Below are 20,826 nucleotides of genomic sequence, written 5' to 3'. Positions count from 1 at the left end.
TTGTGGTTTATAATGATGATTAAAGTATGGATTAATGAGGTAATGAAGTATGAGTTATTCATGAGAGTTATGAGACCTAATGAAGAAGTTCAAAGGTTTAAGATGCTCTACTATGCAAGTCGAGCAATACTGTCAGAAACCCTCTGAAGTGCCGCTCGACCGAACGAGCTTCAGAATGGGTCGAGCGAGCAGACAGAATGCAACAAGAAACTTCCTGTAGTCCGCTCGACCAGGCTGCTCGACCGAGCGAGCCTCTGCTTTGGTCGAGTGATGTCTCTGATGCTCCTAGGATGCTGTTTTTGACTCTTCAAGTTCTTGGGGATGTTTCATTATCATTTATTCATAGCTTTAATATACTTAATGTTACTTAGTGTGATCTCTCCTATAAATAGAGAGCTCTCATTCACATTGTAATCATCCACAAAATACACCCCAAGCCAAACACTAGCCTATATCTCTTCTCTATTGTAATTCTCCATATTTGAGAGTTCTTTGAACTCCTTTGATAATATAAGAGATACTACACACCGGAGGACGTAGCCTAAGTTGGGTGAACCTCGTTAAATTTTTGTGTCATTTTATTGCTTTACTTTCTCCTACAAACATCGATATCATTGATAGCGTAATTTGTTTGTCACTAACCTTCATACATTCGATCTTGGCAATATTGGAGTTTGAAATACATTGTTCGAACTCTAACAAATCACCGTTCTCAATTGGTATCAGAGCTAGGTTGTTGTTATCGTGTTTTAGAGGTCATATTGGTGCAACATGGCTACAATGAAACTTGATATTGAGAAGTTTGATAGGAGTGTGAACTTTGGCTTATGGCAAGTCAAAATGAAAGCAATTTTGATACAAAATGGAGTGCATAAAGCACTAGATGGTGTGGAGAAGAAACCCAAAGGCTTAAGTGAGGCTAAGTGGGAAGAAATGGATGCGAAGGCTCTTTCCGCCGTACAACTTTGTCTCTCTAATGAAGTTTTGAGAGAAGTTGTAAAAGAGGAAACTTTAAAAGGCATTTGGAAAAAATTGGAATCACTCTATATGGAAAAGAGTGTTACCAATCGACTTTTGTGAAAGAGTCGTTTGTATAATCTCAGATTGCAAGAAGAGAAGCCCATGAAAAAGCACCTTGATGAATTTTACTCAATAATTATGGATTTGCAAAATATTGATGTAAAAGTGGATGATGAGGATTTGGCTATTCTATTGTTAGTTTCACTACCACACTCATATAAGCATTTTAGGGAAACCTTGTTATATGGAAGAGACACCTTGAGTAATAAGAATGTTAGAAAGGCTTTGACTCAAAAAGACCTTATTGATTCTCAATTTGCTCAAAAGGAGTCTAGAGTTTCCAATGATGCTTTAATTGTTCAAAGGTTTAAGATGCTCTACTATGCAAGTCGAGCAATATTGTCAGAAGCCCTCTGAAGTGGCGCTCGACCGAGCGAGCTTCAGAATGGGTCGAGCAAGCAGACAGAATGCAACCAGAAAATTCCTGTAGTCCGCTCGACCAGGCTGCTCGACCGAGCGAGCCTCTGCTTTGGTTGAGCGATGTCTCTGATGCTCCTAGGATGTTGTTTTTGACTCTTCAAGTTCTTGGGGATGTTTCATTATCATTTATTCATAGCTTTAATATACTTAATGTTATTTAGTGTGATCTCTCCTATAAATAGAGAGCTCTCATTCACATTATAATCATCCACAAAATACACCCCAAGCCAAACACTAGCCTATATCTCTTCACTATTGTAATTCTCCATATTTGAGAGTTTTTTGAACTCCATTGATAATATAAGAGATACTACACACCGAAGGACGTAGCCTAAGTTGGGTGAACCTCGTTAAATTTTTGTGTCATTTTATTGCTTTACTTTCTCCTACAAACATCAATATCATTGATAGCGTAATTTGTTTGTCACTAACCTTCATACATTCGATCTTGGCAATATTGGAGTTTGAAACACATTGTTCGAACTCTAATACATCACCGTTCTCAATAATTATTCTTAAATATAACATCACAACATAGTCCTAAAAAGTGAGAAATAAAGGAGTTCAATACATGGATGTTCTTGTCTTGGTTGGTGGACTAATTAGGGAAGCAACATTTGGAGTTCTTGTTATTATTTGCTTGGGAATCACATATCAAAGGTATGATTACGTTCCTAAACATAATTCATATTATAAATTCTATTTTAGGTGTTACACAAATAAAAAAAGTATCTGAAATTCTGCTATCACACCTAATATGATCTCACATTAACTTCATACATCTTATTAAGATTGTTACCTTATTATCTAAAGCTAGCCGGAACGAACAGAACATGACAGAGGAACTGGGAGACAATTATTACTGAAAAGACTAGCAAAAGGTTATTCATAACTATCAAAATTTGTTATGCACCAATTCATTACAAGTATAATTACAAGAGAGCTAACTGCTAACTGCTAACTGCTAACTGCTAACTGCTAACTGCTAACTGCTAACTGCTAACTGCTAAGCTTTTCACAATCTGATTCATCTATTTCTGTCAACCTATGTCTAGCAGTAAAACATTACATTCTTGACCTTATCCTTCAATTCTGGCAACGGGCGAATGTTTTGGCCATTGCTTGTGCGTGAATGATGTGATCCTCCTGAGCTATCTGAACTATCGGGTTCCATGTAGAATCGAGCTCTGTAAGCTGCAAGATGTGCATAATATGCTGGAGGTACTGCATCAAACAGAAACCCAGAAGTTATTGATCAAAATATTTTAAGGGTAGTTATTGTTTTGGCATTTAAAATCTAAGATATTACTTTTTTGTTGTTCCTGCCTTTAACAGTATATCGCAAAAATTTAATATGGAATGTATTGAGTACACGATGAGACTTCCGCAATTAGATGTAATGACTATAATGAATAACCTGTATTGACAGAAACAAACAGACGAGATAAGATAATCTTACCCACTGAGACAGATCGTGTGCAGCGAGCATACCTACAGCAACAAAGCTGAATCAGTATTAAGAAGGGTGCTCAAGTTAATACTGTATCAAATACAGAGAAGAGAAAAATGACATTACGTATAACAGAGGTTGTTTGTTAAAGATTGTATCTCGTCAGCTGTGAAATTGTTTTCGTCCCAGAGAACATAGTAGTGAGCTGGTCTGCTGGTTCCCTGACATACGAGTAAAGGATAGCACCTTGTTATTTATCGAGAAATAGTTGTAGCCTAGAACTCTATTAGTCTTGTAGAGATCTTACCTGAATACCGGCATGACTGCATAAGTAGAAATCAAAATCAGTTGGATGACATATTTTTGAATCAACAACTGTACCTGTAATTTCAAGTTTTTTATGTTACTAAAACATCGCTGGTCGTAATGCGAAGCAGAGTACTCAGACTATTGAAAAAATAACCCACATGTGATTCCACATTGAAAAATTAGAGAGTGGTAGACTAACATATTAGCTTGATGGATTCTTCTCTTATTACCGATTGGTTTTAGGAGAGAATGGTTTGTTTGAAGTTAACTCTCTTATGCAGGTCTTGTTGTGTACAGCCCAATAACAAATTTATCACAGACAAAAATCATTCGGTAATACTTGTAACATAATAGATTGCATAATTAGGAATGTTAAAATTCATCGAAACATTCTGAATTACCAGGTAAAATGTTCCCGCTCTTATCAGTACTTCTCTTGTCATTGTGATTATTTGGAAATAATCTAGTGTGATTGCGTTTTTGGACCACAACAAATGTTACGGGAGGTTGATAACCTGGTTCTAGTGATGCACATGCCTGTAAACGAATACAATATGATTTCTGCACTGAGTCTGAGAAAGCATGGTTTATGAATTGAATACTTTTAGGTTATGGACATACCTTTCTAATGGCATCAAGCTCATACAGCAGAACATGATAGAACTGCCCGTCACTGACTCCATCCCTACATCATCATCAATAATACATGAGTGACACATTCACAGTTCACAAGAGGACATGTACTTCTGTAACAAATGTCATGAGAAAAATAGTCGAGAAATTTGTCATCATACAAGGCGTAAATAAAATTATTGAGATACGATTATTTACCTGTAAAATATTATCCTCAGAGGTTTTTGTCCGGTGGCTCTCTTGAAGGAAAGCAAAAGCTCTCTGCAGTAGCATGAAGTTAGTTGATAAAGAAAATGAGTGTTCTCTGATCAAGTGCAATTACAATATATAAATCGGACGCATATGGAGATAAAATACATTCAATTATTTTATGTGGTAATGGTGTGTACTAGAAACTAACTACGATATGTACACCAATGTCTAATAGGATGAGTTACTACCATTATGATTAAGACCTATGAGGTCACATATATAAGCAACCGATAGGATAATATACACCCATGAACATAGGAAAGTTGATCTAGGATCATCTTCGACATTTTAGAGGCCCTGAGCAAAAAATGAAAACAAAGGCCCTCATATAAAGTTTTCAAATTTTTGGAAGTTGAAAATTTTTCGATAATTTCATTAATACCATTTAAAATTGCTAAACTTAATGACATTAAATATTAATAATAATCAAATATTTTTATAAAATTCAACTACTCTTGAGTTCAAAACTTGAGCTACATTTTTCGACCACCATCTCAATTTGATGTATAACTTTACTTTTGTTATAATGTACAAAAATTCAAGTCCTTTAGAGTAAATGCTATCACAAGCTAGAAATATACTCCCTCACTTCCTATGAGATTGTCACACTTTCTTTTATTTCGTTGCTTGTCTTTACTACAATTTCTTTATAAAAAAATGTTCTCCAACTTTCTTTTTATTCTTATCTATAAATTCCAAACCTCCTTTAATGTTATCCACACAATTCAAGTGGTCCTACAATTTTTTAATATTTGTCTATTATGTAATTGTGACAATTCCTTATGGAGGGATGAAGTAATTCCTACTAGTTGTGCTCAACGACACTTTTACCTAAAACGACATTCGGTTTGGAACAGGAAATGGGAACAGAACGAGGAACGCAATCTAGATTGACTGGGGAGCGATTGGGTACGAGATACCTAATGGATATAAAATATATATTGAAAACAAAATTAATTTAAAATTATTTGTATAGTTCAAACTCAGTTTTAAAGAAATAAATTTGACCATTAGTATGGATGACAAGTGCTGTCATTGTAATGACAAGTTTTGACATTAGGTGACTTAAGGAGTATGGTTATACACATGTTCAAAGACTAGTGGGAGATTGAAGAAAATGAGTGTCCTTTAATTATGTTCAATCACTGTATATAAATGAGACAAATTATGGAGATAAAATACATTCGATTATTTTAGGTGGTCATAGCATTTTTTCCGGAAACCAACTATGATATGTACACTAATAGGATTAGTTTACTAATTACTACTAATATAATCGGATCCTATTAGGTCATACATATAAGCAATCGATGATATAAATATACACCATGAACATAGGATGCTCATGGAAAAATTAAGTATGAGTTTATAACACGTATTGATAATGAGTTTAATTGAGAATTAAACTACACATTGATATCGTCATAAGTGTTTGTAACCTTTTGTGGAAGGTGAAGAGGATAAGAAAAGTGTATATAAGATGCACTTGTTCATCATATTTTAAATCTTACAATCAGATAAATTCTATACACCACCTAAAAAGTAGTTAGAAAAAGTTGTTTTCTTATTCTGTACTAGCATACATATGATCCTTTCGATGTCTCTAGACACACATTAGAGGGACGATATATTCAATATCTCTACATGTAGTAGATCACACCATTCATACCTTTGCATCGAGGAAGTTATGCTACGAGGGTATGATTCTTTCGTATACAGTATTTGTACTATTATATGCGTAAGATCCTATTTTAGATGTAAAGAAAATGTTTCTTGCAATCACAACTTACTCATTTAAAGTCCTATAGTCAACGGTATGATCACCATAATAAGAAAGTAAAAATGACAAAGGTTGAGCAAACATAGAACATATATGGAGAGGTGTGCTCGTTCAAGGCATTTCAACTGCTCGTTCGAGCATAGTATGCTGCTCAACTCAGTAGGATCTGAAGTGGGTGCTCGTTTGAGCACATGGGGTGCTCATTCAAGCACTTTGCCCATGATTCCCTTTGGGACTTTTGAGCTACGGTTTGCATTGATGGGCATTGTATTCCTTTAGTCAATGCCATGTTAATTGCTATGTTGAATGACATACTTATTGTGATGTTTATTGCTGATGTTAAAAGTGAGTTTATGGTGATTTATGAGGGAGTTCTAAGAATGATGTACGCCTAGCCTATAAATAGGATACATCATTCATAGAATCACACACCACAAACACAAATATTGAGAGAAGACTATTACATTGTAAGAATCTTAAGAGCGTTCTTCTTTGTTCTAGTATTTGTATCTTGAGAGGATTGTTCTCAAGATAAGGGAGGTTTATTTATACTTGTATTTTTGAATTCAATTATAAATAAAACTACATTAATTAGGGTATACATTAAAAAGGGTATCTAAGATACCTCATAAACACTTGTGCTCATCTTTCCTTACTGTTTACGTCTTGATTTTCCATAAAGATAACATCTTGAAGCTTTCATTTCAATTGGTATTAGAGCGGGGAGTGCGTCTTGGGAAAATTGGTGAGGCAAAGCGAGATTTTAGTGCGGGAAATTCTTTGTTTGATGGGAATCAACTTTACTCTATGGAAAAGCTCCATGGAGGATTATTTGGTTCAAATGGGCATCGATGATACACTAGAGAAGGAAAAGCCAAATAATATCGAGGAGGGAAAAATGGACACAATGAAGGACAAGGTGATAAGCACAATCCGGCTTACCATAGCACCCGAAATCAAGTAACATTTCTTGAAGGAGACTAATCCCTGTGAGTTGTTGAAAAAACTATGTATGCTTCATAATTCCTAACTAATAAACTATGCTTGAGGTGGGAGTTGTATTAACTTATGAAGGATGAAGATACAACAATGCAAGACCACGTAAACATGTTCAACAACTTGGTGTGCCAATTGTTGAATGCGAATGAGAAGTTGACGGATGAAAAGCAAGCCTTACTCATATTGGCTTCACTTCTCAAGGACTATAGAAACATAGTCGAAACATTACTCATAGGTAGAGATTCTATCACTCTTGATCAAGCATTGGCCCTGTTGAGAGATAATGATAGGTTCATGGTGAGTAGAGAGGGGGAAGAGAAAAAGAGAGATGGGGATGGCTTGTATAGTGAGGGTTCTAATAAGTGGAGAACCAAGGAAAAGGGATATCAAGGAAGGGGAAAGTCTCAAGGGAGGGGTTACCTTAGTGAGAAAGAGCATTAGTATTGTAAGAAAGGGCACATACAAGATGTGCAAAGAATTTAAGGAAGACCCTAAGATAGTGAAAAACTTAAGGGATAGAGGGAGACAAGAAAATGAGAATACTGCGAATAGCGCTTTGGGCTTTGTGGGTGATGACGACTATGATGGGGCTCTACTAGTTGATGAGGGAGTGGTTCATAGTAAGGAATGGGTAATAGACTCCAATTGTTCATTCCACATTTGTTATGAAAAAAGAAATTTACTAAGCTTGGTATATGTGATAATGGCCTTGTTACTTTACCAAATGATGAAAAGGTAAAGCAGAAGGTATTGGTGAGGTTGAAATTGAGACACATGGAGGTGTCAAAAGAAGACTTGGTGATGTAAGGTATGTACCTAAGTTTGAGAGGAACCTTATTTCATTGGATAGATTAGAGAGTAAAGAATGCAGTTTCAAAGCAAGTGGAGGGACTTTGAAGATCATTAGAGGGAGCCTTGTGCTCATGAAAGGTAAAAGGAGTAAGAGTAACTTGTATAAGTTACAAGTTGGAAGTGGTAGTTGAGGCCACAAAAGTGATGATGGTGTTGTATGCGGGTCAAAGAAGGTAACATTTGATGATGGTAAGAGTGTTGGACTTGCGGGGGATATTATTAGTGCAAGTGTCAAAACTCATGACTTTGAACACTTGATCGAATATGTCTTAGCTTGTACTTTGGAGAGGACGATGAGGATGTGTCGTATGTGAGTGAATTGAGGTTTGGAACGATCGATGAAGTGTTTAATGTTTGGCAAATGAAGCTTCACTAAAGGGTGGAACATGCCTTAAACGAGGCAAGGCATGGTATGAAGGTTGCCCGAACAAGGCAACATGAAAACAAAGTCAGAAGTGGTCTGGAGAGGTGTGCTCGTTCAAGGCACTTCAAGTGCTCGTTAGAGCATAGTGTGTGGATCTGAAGTGGGTTCTCGTTTGAGCACTTTGCCTAGGATTTCTTTTAGGACTTTTGAGCTACGGTTTGCATTGATGGGCATTGTATTCCTTTGGTTAATGCCATGTTAATTACTATGTTGAATGTCATACTTATTGTGATGTTTATTGTTGATGTTAAATGTGAGTTTATGGTGATTTATGAGGGAGTTCTGAAAATGATGTATGCCTTGCCTATAAATAGGATACATCATTCATAGAATCTCACACTACAAACACACATATTGAGATAAGGCTATTACATTGTAAGAAACTTGAGAGTGTTTTTCTTCGTTTTAGTATTTGTGATCTTGAGAGGATTGTTCTCAAGATAGGGGAGGATTATTTATACTTGTATTGTTGGATCCAATAATAAATAAAACTACATTTGAGGGGGAGGTATCCAAGATACCTCATACAAACTTGTGTTCATCTTTCCTTATTGTTTAAATCTTGTATTTCCATGAAGGTAACCTCTTGAAGCTTTCATTTCATAAGTATATACAAGTAGCTGAAACTGAAATAATTCATTATGAAGGGAACTTATGCACCACCACAGACGGCAAAGGCTATAGAATGATGTCTTAAGTACTAAGTATGTTGCTCTCGTCAAATGTAAATCCATAATCTTACGACGAGTTAGCACTGATAGATAAATTCCTTATTTGATAAAAAAATTCCATGCACCAATTCAAACAGAGATCAAAACGAGAAGATTTGCACATACCTTATCATTCCACCATTGATAATTCCTTGTTGTGGGTCTTTCCAGGTTTTGTACAAATCTTGTATAATTTCTTGTCTATGTGCCTGAGCAGAAACCAAGCCAGCATACTTTGTCACTTCCGGCCAATCTTGAGATGCTACAACCTGAGAAATAGAATTAATATTTGATCGAACAGATGAAAATATAATATTTCTCCACCAATGTAAACTTAGAAGCAAACATTTTCTTACAGCGGCGATGGATGGGCTTGTGTCTTCCCCACTTTCTGGATGAGTAACATCAGCTCCAAAAATTATGGTAGGGATGTCACTAACCATTGGAATTCTTAAACTCAAAGCATCCATAAGGACCGTATTCCTTCCGCCCATCTGCATAGTAAATTGATATGAGATATTTTGTTGAGGCTAGGAATTCTTAGAAGCCATGTAAGCTGCATTTACATCACACATACCTTTACATTAATTTTCAAGGACACATTTGCAAGGTATTGTCTGGAAACTTTCAACACATACTTGGTAAGGCAGCATTGTGAAATTAACCCCAAGTCTGTCTCACAAATGCGTTTCAAGTCACCTATAAGATGGAAGACAAACTCTCAGTCAACAATACAGTGTTCGTGTTCGTGTTTGTGTTCGTGGATGAGTATCATTTCAAACTCACAAACTTCTTATCAACAAAATTAAATTCCCAAGATGTGGTTATAAAGAGATTGAAATACAAATTTCCCAAAGTTGCAATAACATCACATCTCCATGGATTAACATTTTGTTTGGATTGAAGGAATTGGAAGGAAAGGATGTTCTTTAACATGAGAATAATAAGAAAAAAATTAAGAAGAGGAAAAAGTGAAGACAAATGCCATAAACTTGTTACTTCATTCATGATATTATTTCAAGTATACAGCAGTTTTTATAGTACTAGAAAGCATAGATAACTAACGAGTGAAAAAAAAGGTAAACTCAACTATCCTACTAATAAGGCACTAAGTTAATAGTTCCTAAAGTTAAGCAACCAACTAATAAATGCTTCTAATTATTAGTAACTTAATTTTGAATCAGTTTCCCAACAAAGGAAATGGAGGGATTTGGAGATATATAATTTTTTTTTTGTTTTGGTAACAAATTTGGAGGGGAGGAATTTAAAGGGTCAGTTCCCTTAATTTTGTTGATGACCAAATTTCTCCAAAAGTGGAAAGATTTGAAAATTGTTTTTCTCTTCCTCTCCCTTCCTTTACCTCTTAAACAAATAAGGGGAGATTTCTTATCATTCCCTCCCCTTCCCTTCTTTTTCTTTCCCTCCTAAATTCTTATCCAAACAAAGTGTAAAGGTAAACGTCTGAGCACCTTATAGAAAGTATCAGCAACAAAAAAAATTTGATGGGATAATATGTACCATATAAAGAGCCGTTACTGTCTGGTAAGATTGCAATAAGCAACTCTAGCTCCTTTTCTTCAAGTTTGCTGGAAGTAGCATTACATACATATCTCAACGCCTTCTTAACCTGGTCTGGTCGTGCAGAATGGATAGGAATAACAGGTTCAGGATTGAACTCCTAGAAATAGAAGAGAGCAACATCAGTCACAATTCAAATAACTTTTTCAAGAAATCTTTATACAAAAGAGAAACAGAACTCATGATTCCACTCGATTGACTCTTTTCGTTGGAATTATGCATGTTATGAAATCTTTAAGCTCAACAAGAATACTAACACAGTGAAAAACAATGGTTGCAATGTGCTTTTTACAACTTATTAGAACAATCAACTGAGACATACAAATATGAAAGATACAAATCATTTTGGGATGTATGATGGCGATATCCTTACCATTCCAGACACTTGACACATCTGTACTAATTGACGGCAAAATCCACGAGCCACGCTCTCTTGTACACTTCTTGAGAAATTGATGCAGGCCCAGTAATTGACAGTGCTACCATTTATCACTTTCTGTATACTCAACACAAAGAGAATTTCTTTTCAAGAACTCTTATAAAAAGCTATCCATCATGAATACAGTAGAGAACCTACCTTGTTTAACATATTCCACTGACCAAGCTGAGGCAAGTGTTGCTTCTCTTTGCCATTGTCATTGTACTTCAACTGTACGTAAAACGATTCGTTCCAAGGTAAATTAAGTATACAATTGTTGGTTACAGTGAAGTGGCTAGAATACGGATTTGGCTACTAACCCATGGAGCAGGAAGAACACGAGCTTCCACAGTCGCAAGTTTGTCATCTATCTTTATTCCAAACTCCCGTGCATGGGGATCTTGATTGTATCCATTCTGATGGGTTGTCTGCAAAGATAAAAATAGTTCACTGCTTTAAGTTTCATTCAGCTTCATCCACATTTTCATCATAAACCATATATTTTGAGAGCACACAATAATAAATGAGCGTAAAGAAAGTTAGACCTGCAATATATCTGATTCCTGATCAGATGGTCGTCTACAAGTAACTTTAAGTAATGAGGCTATCTGCTTTTCATTCAATCGCCTAGTGTATCTCTGTCCTTCGACTATTTTGCAAGCCTATCATTAAAATTAGCAACATCGTATCACTAAAACTTTCAAAAAGCTACTAAGATCCACATGTTCATTATCAAATCTGATTAATAGTTAAGAAATACCTCCATGGGCAAATAATTCACTTTCTTTTGATTCCCAACTAGAAGACAAGGGAGGTGGGAATATTGTATAGCAAATCCATACGACTCTTGGAAGTACTCAATCACTGACTTCATATTCATTTGCTCATCAACAGGGAACCTAACAGGTAAAAAATAACAATGAATAGCACACAAGTCATATTGGTTTGATGTGAAGTAAAGAAGATATATAACGACAATCAATTTGTCTAGTACATTAGCTCCCTGGTAGGTTGTGATGACAATCCTGATACTCGATATTTTCTCCGTACATTTCCTCTGTGAGTAACCTCTACTTTGACACCTCTAAGTGCTTTCTTGATCTGCACATATAAATTTGTGGAAATTAGCATTTGACACAATTCAAATTACAAATGTCAACACTATTAGCAAACAAAGTATATTGTTAAGGAACCAACTCAACCAAAAGCTTAACCTGATGAAGCCCCATAATATGTTATATACTCTAATATGCCCCCTCACACGAGAGCCCTTTGGGCTAGGTGCGGATGCAGCACAGACCATCCTCATACCTGACACTAAATATTCCACCTTAATAAAGGGTGTTTGAGATTCGAACCCGTGATCTCTTGTCATGCCGGCTTCTGATACCATGTTAATGAGCTGACTCAACCAAAAGCTTAAGCTAATGGTTGAGGCCCCATGATAAGTTATATACTCTTAACATATATATTAACTGATGATATTCTAGCTCACCAGGGTCTCTAATCACTAGTCAGTTCATTTGAATATATTAGCATATATGATCGAACAAATGTATTTCCATTACATGGATGTTAATCCAAATCTGTTGACAGGATGTGAGGAATATTTACTTTGTACATCTTATTTCATGCCGAATGTGTAGAGTTGCCAGAAACTGGGAATAATAAGTTATACACACTAACAGTGTTTCACTAATATCTACACTAGTGTAAGTTCAAATACTAAGATGCTGGAAAGTACAAGATGTGAATTATATACCTTAACAGAATCTGCATCAGATAAAGGTCTTGAACGCACATCTTTCCCTAAAACTTGAGCAACAAATTCAACTACTGGTAGCGGTTCAATGAATGCATTTGCAGACATATCTGATCAATACATACAAAGTGGTGGTATTACAATGACCTCTCCAATATCTGTTGAAGTATAAAGTTATACAAGAAAAATAATACAACTGCAAAATAGGAGAGACAACCCACCAATATTCAGGGCCAACCCCATTTGTGTGGGTCTTACACTTTGATAAAAGCCGCGCCATGAGTGCAAACCACCACCAAGTTGATGAGGTTTTTGAATATTAGGAGAATAGAATAATCTTCCATATGATAAATACCTACAAATTTCCCAAGTTTACGGAAAAATGTCAATGTACAAAAGAAACAAATTTGTGTTAAACCCGAAAATTTTAGTCTATTCAAGCACACACCTTTTTGCTGCCATTTCCCTCAAGACAGTATCGATGACAGTAAGGGCTTCTTGAGGTGCTTTAGCTTGTTTACCTGCAAGAAGCTCTTGTAGTTCATGCATTCGAGCAAAACCAACAAACTGAATTTTCACCTCGAATTCATTCTCCCTGATTCAAAGAACAGCAAAGTAAGAACTAACACTTCTACAATTAAAAACTCAAATAATACACGAAGGTAATAAATTAACATACTTCGTAGATTCAAATCCTTCACACTCTTCAACCATTGTAACCCTAAAATCTTTTGATGTAAAAGGTAGTAATCCAGCAGTATAAAGATTCTTCTTTCCATCATAAACAGGAAGTCTAGAACCCAAGTTAGTTTCTCTATGAAGTTTGACTAACTCAGCCATGATAGCTTTATTAAGTTTACTTGAATTCACTTCAGGAGTTATAGTAACCTGGAATAATACAGTGATCCATACATAAACCAATTGTGTCTATCCCACACTATCAATTCAAACAACACAAAACCAAGTAGACAATCAAGCACTTACATTATATTGACATAAATCAAACCTGGATAACTCAGCAAGAAAATAATTAGCCTTAACAACACATTTAGTACCCAATTGGCCGAAACCCGGCCTTCTTTGGAGCACAATGTCCTTCTTTGATGTGCGTGATTCTACATCAGCAGGTAAGTCCTCCATGATTACACCTTTCGACTTTCTTCTTCCTCGCCTCCGCTTTGCATTTTTGGGGGCATTATCCTCTAATCTCTCAACAGAACTCTGGGAGATTTTGTTAGATGTCTTCTGCTGAATCACTGGACTACACTCCACAGGCTTCTTAGAGATTATATGCTTCATTTCTGGGTTTCTCATTTGTGGATTCGGCATCTCTGAAACATACAATTGTAAGTTCAGATTTCCCTAAAGAAGACCAGAAACAGAAACAAGGCAACATGCAAGAATTAACACTTAAGAAATACTTGGAAGTAAATTAGCAGAAGTTATATTAAATATATTATTGACCTGATTTCTGACAGAAAAGAAGTAGAAAATTTCAAGTAGAGAAGTTGAGAAACCATGAACAGTTCTCAGAAGACTAAGAATAAGAATAGAAAGTACTTCTAAACTCCTATAATAGATTTGTTAGGTAGGAAGAAGACAAATGAATCCAGAACATAAATTAGTTTTATTTCTTGTTTATTAACCATGTGCTGAACATTCTTAAACGTTATTCTACCTTCCTGTATAAACAAGAAGAACTACATCAATCCCAACAGAAGTACTATGCAGTCCAAATTAAGTTTATTGATATATTTAAAAGAAAAAAGATTAATATTTTACTCCATCCCATTATTTGAAAGAGGTGACATTAAGTAGTGTATGGGAATAACTGCACACGAGAGAGAATTTCCCGTGGCAAACACCAATTTCCATGGTCAAAAAAGGGCAAAAAGAATTTTACTTTTCTATGGGGATTCAAGCAAAAAGAATTACAAAATCCCATAAATTAATCGAGAAAAACAAAACCCAAATGCCAAAGTGGTCCCCTATCCCTATGAAATGAGAAGAAGAGGTTAGTTCGTAGTTTCTTGTATTTTACAATAAAAATTGTTTTGCCAAGGTAGCTTGAAATAAGTGTTCCCTAACATTATTTCTAATTTCTCATCTAAAAATTAGAAAGAACCATACCCTTTACATAATCATACTGGTAACTCTCCTACTAAATTTTGTACAACTTTTAATTTTAGTTTATTCAACTAACTTTGCACTATTTTTTTTTTACAATTATACAATCTAATAAAAAAAAATTAAAATTCCACGTAGTATTTTCATAAACATTTGCCTTATGAAATAATTCTTACCAAAGTTAAATTTTCTAACAATATTATACTTTTGAATTTAAAGCTATATAAAATTTCGATTAAAGTTTCTTAGAATATATATTTGCTTTTTATGTTGAAGTTTTGATAATTAATAAAGTTTTTTCATTAAAATTGTAATTTTGAAAATCTTTCATCAATAAATAAAAGATACATGATAATTAAAAGTTATTTTGAGAATGACAAAAAAATCATTATGATACCGTTATTGGAAGACTATCCAGAATTGCCTTAAAAACTTTAGTTAATACTTATATTAGCAACCAATTTTTTCATTCAAAACATTATATGTTCTAAAAGTGTTATATCTATTTTATAAGAATTATTATAATTCTATACTGATAATTTGTAATTGCATCTCTATCTAAAATTTATAAGCATATATACTTTTAAACTAACAACTTCGTGCATTGCACGAGTTTCTATACTAGTAGTTTCATAAATGAAAAGAATACATTGTGTGGATAAAATTAAAAGAGAATTAAAATGTATGGATAAGATTAAAACGACGTAGTGGGTCATTAAAAAATAGAAATGATGCAGATAAAATGGGATAAGGGGCGGATCTATGTATGGGCCCGTGCCTCGGGGGAAATTTTTTTGTTCTAATCTTAATCTTTATCTTTATGTTCAGAATTTTGATTTTTTTTAAGTATTTTCACTCTTCATCTTAATCTTTATGTTCTAATCTTTTATCTTAATTTTAATCTTAATCTTAAATTTTAATCTTGATTCTTATTGCATATAAGTGTTTTTTTGGTATCTAATATCAATACTATCTAAATTTCATTGAAGTTAGAATTGTGAAATCACTATGTCCCAAAACCTGATGTTCATTAGGTTATGTGAACTAAATAGCACACCGAGTACACAAATTCACAGAAGAGTATAGATTCTTTAGAAATTATAAGTGTGAGTTGCAGATTATGGTTTTAGGTATTTGGTTAGAATCTAATGTGAATTGTTGTGAAGCTAGACTGCAAATCCAAAGTCGCGAGTCTTGGTTTGGGGTGGATAGAATTGATTTTGTTGCTTAATTCATTTTATGAATGCTATGTTTTAGGTGAAGTTAAGATTCAAGTTGACTGAATAACAAAACACCATGGTTGACTTTTTTTATTGATCAAGATGAATTTCAAGTGAGTGGTTGACTACCCCTCCCAGCTCCCTTTTCTCTGTTTTGTTGGGGAATTGCTTGCTATTAAACCTTTTTCCTGGTTTGAGAGAATGTTTCACAAAGATGCTATCTGCTGCTCACACTAGCTAATTTCGTCCATCCGTTGCTGCCCCAGGGGACTCTAAACCCTAGATCCGCAACTGAATGGAATAGATTAAAATGACAAATGCCGCAAATTTAACAGGACGGAAGGAATATCTTCGTAGGAATCAAAAGAATCAAATAAACACCATTTATTTTATTTTTCATTTTATTAAATTATTAAATTTACAGCAAGTTTAAAAAGATAGATGTACAGATTAACCGGAACATTCAAAATAGAACCAAGAGAATAAAGAAAGACATTGATGTGTATTTAAAGTGACAAAAGAGAAGGAGACAACACAGCAAATAGGGGGAATATCAGTGCGCAAAAGGGCAGTGTAAGGGGATTTTGGATAGCTCAGGAGGAAAGAGAAAGTTAAATTAATAAAATTGGTCCACAGTCTACAGTCCACATTAGGTTAGTGGTGGTGTAACTTTGTTTACTAGTAAGCAGACACAATGTATCTGCAATTCTGAAGATGCACTTTGTTATGATAACTGCAACAATGTCAGCACTCGGAAGCAATGCACTGTGCTCTCAATTAAAGCTTAACGTTTGCTTAACTTAATGGGATGACTGCTCCTTTTTTCACACATTACTGTTTTTACAGAACAGTCTTTGGCTGAGGTTTGTAAATTTGTCGCATTCAACAATGTGGCGAAATTTCTTCACTTTGGGACCGTGGTGAAATCATTTCTGATTTCCCCATATCATTAATTGGTCGTCATTTACTATCTCACTCTATTGTATTTTCTACTTATAATCACATTTTATCTGTCAAAATGTAAAAATCAGATTATAAGTATTTCAAAATACCTTCTCCTAACTACACTTATGTCAGTCCAACTTTGATTTAGGTCGGGATCAAAGTTTTAATTTTTTCTTATCTTTAATTTTCACTAAATACATATTCCCTTCATTTTAATTTTTAATAACTTTGTCATATTTTCTTATTTGTCCATCTCACTTAATTTATCTCATTTTTATTTTTATGATATGATTCCTTTTTACAATATTATCCTTATTTACTCTTATTTTATTGTGATCTCCTTCACTTTTTTTTTGTCCTTTACTAATAATTTAGCAACTTTATAGTGGTCTCCTCAATTTCTTAAAATTTGTGCCCAAAAGAAAGGAAACAAACTCATTGAAATTAAGAGAGTATTAATATAGAATTTAATTCGAAATAAAGTGTTTGTATAATGGAGTCTTTTATATACTCTATCTGATTTTTAAATAAGTTCTCATTTGTCGTTTTAGGTGTTTCGTTATTCTTTCCATAAAAAAATTTTCTATTTACATTACAAACTTTGGACAAAAATAATCTTGTTTATCTTCATTTTAATATTTTGATAATGCTTATGGTCCCCACCTATGTTCCGCTAATTTCATTTTAACATATTTATATTCCTTATGATTCTCGTATGTTTTCCACTAACTTTATAAAATATTTTTTATTAGTTGTGTCCTTGTGTACCTCATTAAGAAATGAGGGATTAATATTTTATCACTTGTGGATTGAATATTTTTTCATTAGAGCCTCAGTTTGGGGAACGAAATTCTCAAAATATTTATTTAGACTTTAAGGGAAGAAGTTCCAAAACAAGATTAAATGGGAAATAGAAGTATGAAACACTTTTATTAATTTGTAAATCAATATAACACATGAACAAATTGTTAAACTCAAATAACTAAATTTAAGTGTTGTTATCAGTCATTTTTTGTTAAGCAATTTTCAAATTAATAATTCCTTGTTCCATAGTACTTGCTACATTATAAGATAATGCAATTTTTATTTGTCACTCATGATTTATGATTAGTTTTAAATTTATAAGTCAAAACGTAATCAAGTGAGATCTATTAATATTAAATTTTTATAAGTTTTTCTTATTCATAGTTAGAGATATTAAGAATTAAACTAGTACATTAAACTGCGTGAAAAATCAAATAGTGCAAGTATTTTAAAACGGAGAAGGTATGTTTATTATGAACTTTGTTTTCCAGCTTCCACCTTCTATTTTGTTTTGAAAAAAAAAATTAAAATAGTCATTGCTTTTTTATAAAAAATTTTATCAAATGAGCAAGTAGCAAGAACTCAAAAGGTAAAATGAAGGTAAAAAGTGGAGCTAAAAATTGAAGAGAAATTGACCTGGCTTAGAAAAAATTGCAGCAAGTGTTATGCAGAATGGAAAAAAAAATGGTAGAAGCGCCAAAATTAAGATGGAAAAAGCAAGTAAAAGTTAATAGTATTCTCCTAGGTAAAAATATTTTACCAATTTGACATTCTTTAAAAATTAATTTACAATTATGTAAAAATTAATGCGGATACGATAATCGATTTTGAACTGACTTAAAACACTTGACCCAAAATGAATTCGGGTGAACACCTCTATTCATGTGAGATCTCGTGAATTTGTGTTAATGTAAACTTTTTTATTATTTAATTTTTATAATTTTTTATGATGTGTAATTAGAGATGTTGAGGATCAAAAATTACTTTAAAAAGTGCAAAAAAAATTTTAAAAAAATTTTGTGAGTATGATATAAGAATTGTGATACTTCTATTAAGAAAAAGGCAAGTAAGTCAATAGAAAATAGAGATTTTGAACTTCGTTTTCCAGTTTCCACCCTGCATTTTAATTAGTGTTTTCAAAATACAGTTTGAAATAGTTATTATTATAAGATCTAACGCAGGACAAATTATTGTTTTTCTGTAACCAAACTTCCCTTACGACAAAATAGACAAATGTACTTCTAAAACTACTTCCTCGTCCATCTAATTGGCAACAACAAATGGTGACAAAAAAAATAAAATGATGGGACAATTTAATCATATGTATAAAATGAAAAGTGAAAAAAATATAAAATAAAGTTCAAAGAAAATGGTAAAAACATGGCTAAAATAGGAATATTGCCGATTAAAAAAAAAACCATCAAAATAAAAATAAGGATAAACTGATATTTATAGAGGAAGTATATTTTTCTATGTCCTGATCTACGTTTGCCACAAAGGTGTTTGACATAATGTTAAAAGAATTTTTGGAAAATATTGTGAAGATTACATTTAAGGAATAAAAAATTATCAATCATTTTCAAATAAATGTAGCAGCTAATTAGTGACGCAAAAAACATAAAAATATAGCAACTAAATATAGCAAACTCAAAAACAAGAAAATGGAAGTGATGTGATCTTGTTCCTTTCACATGTTACATGTAGGTAGGAATGGTTTAAGATTGGGTCTGGATTGGGTCCAAACGAACCAGGACCCACTTAGTCTGAAAAATTTAGACTTGAACTCAAACCCATTAGACTTGATGAGACTAAGTCCTAAATGACATAATCGTCGATTAGTAAGGACAAAGCGGGCTATCACTCGGGGGCCCAAAATTTTTATGGTCTAAAAAGCTGTATATTTATTGTCAAGAAACCAACTCAACTAAAAGTTAAGCTAGTGGTTGAGGCACCGGGATATGTTATATATACTCTAACACGTCCCCTCACACGAGAACCCATAAGCTGACAGTTAAGGCCACAGGATATTTTTTATATATACTCTAGCACGCCCCCGCACATTGTTCACAATTGATTGAAAATCATCGGCTCTGATACCATGATAAATTTATTATTGGGCTGGTACACACAATAAAACCCGCATAAGTGGAGAGTTGGTTGCACAAAAATTTGATGAGGTTCCATCCTAAAACTAATAAGTACTAGGAGTAGGCCATCAAGTATATATGTAAGTCAACATCTCTCTAATTCTTCAATGTAGGATCACATGTGCATTATTTTCTAGCATTTATGCACAAGTCTAATATTAACTTGAATTAAATGTTATAATTTACATTTTTTGCTAAGTAATAAAAGTTATTAGTGCTTCTTATTTAGAAGTTAAAATATCAACAATAAAAAACAAAAGGAGTAACATTATACTTTTTATTGCGCCTTAAGTTTTTAGGTGCTTTTTTATCTTTTCCCTGCTAAATGAGTCCTATATAAATCTTGATTTAATTGCTCATATTTAAACTTTTTATATTTTTAAGGTTTTATTAGTGCTAAAATGAGTCTTTAAGTAGTGTATAAGTCTAAATTAAGTTTAAATAAATATGAAAATAGGTTTACGACGAACTTAAAGTTGTTTTTGGATTGTATAATAAGTAGGATCTAGAGTACGTCTGACGGATCTAACAGCTCTGGGTCTGAAGACCCTAGACCAAAATTCCAACCCATTTATGTTTTTGGACCCCAAATCAAACCTAAATTTGTTAAATCTCAAAAAATTAGACCCAAGCCTTAGAATAGAGCAGGTCAGAAACGAGTACCAGAGGATCTTATGTGTTCCAACCTATGTTACTTGGACTCAACAACTGATATTGGATACTAGTACGTGTCAAAGTGTCGAATACGTCTAAATATTCTATTTTATGCCTAAATTGAAGTGTCTAAGGGCATATCAATGTTTGAGCATCAAAGCTCGGACACGAATAAGTGAAGCAAAATGAAGAGTTCGAATAACATATGTTCAAAAGATAAGATTGAGACACCCAACCCTTCCTACCCATTTAAATTATAATA

General features: G+C 33.7%; 1 protein-coding gene across 4 annotated transcripts; it reads right to left on the bottom strand.

Annotated features, from left to right (window-relative positions):
* Positions 1-2,359: 2,359 nt before the first annotated feature.
* LOC130815261 (protein argonaute PNH1-like) lies at positions 2,360-14,632 on the bottom strand. 4 transcript variants are annotated; one of them, XM_057681668.1, is made up of 23 exons: positions 14,132-14,632; positions 13,652-14,029; positions 13,347-13,555; positions 13,116-13,262; positions 12,889-13,022; positions 12,668-12,777; positions 11,900-12,006; positions 11,666-11,804; positions 11,451-11,567; positions 11,226-11,333; positions 11,065-11,136; positions 10,861-10,983; positions 10,428-10,587; positions 9,487-9,608; positions 9,266-9,403; positions 9,036-9,178; positions 4,091-4,153; positions 3,881-3,944; positions 3,661-3,796; positions 3,258-3,331; positions 3,077-3,171; positions 2,960-2,991; positions 2,360-2,724 (listed from the first exon to the last, which is right to left on the bottom strand). In XM_057681668.1, the coding sequence occupies exons 2-23, from the start codon at positions 13,994-13,996 to the stop codon at positions 2,552-2,554; spliced, it is 2,811 nt and encodes a 936-aa protein (XP_057537651.1). In that variant the 5' UTR covers positions 13,997-14,029; positions 14,132-14,632; the 3' UTR covers positions 2,360-2,551. The 4 variants fall into 4 exon arrangements, with proteins under 4 accessions (XP_057537651.1, XP_057537650.1, XP_057537653.1 ...); XM_057681667.1 differs by having other exon boundaries at positions 13,652-13,998; XM_057681670.1 differs by having other exon boundaries at positions 13,652-13,998; positions 14,346-14,632.
* Positions 14,633-20,826: the final 6,194 nt, after the last annotated feature.

This window comes from Amaranthus tricolor, chromosome 6 (genome assembly GCF_026212465.1).
Source record: "Amaranthus tricolor cultivar Red isolate AtriRed21 chromosome 6, ASM2621246v1, whole genome shotgun sequence".
In the NCBI taxonomy this organism is placed as follows: domain Eukaryota; kingdom Viridiplantae; phylum Streptophyta; class Magnoliopsida; order Caryophyllales; family Amaranthaceae; genus Amaranthus; species Amaranthus tricolor.
The sequence above is the reverse complement of the archived record's forward strand: the minus strand, read 5'-3'. Positions and strand labels throughout refer to the sequence as shown.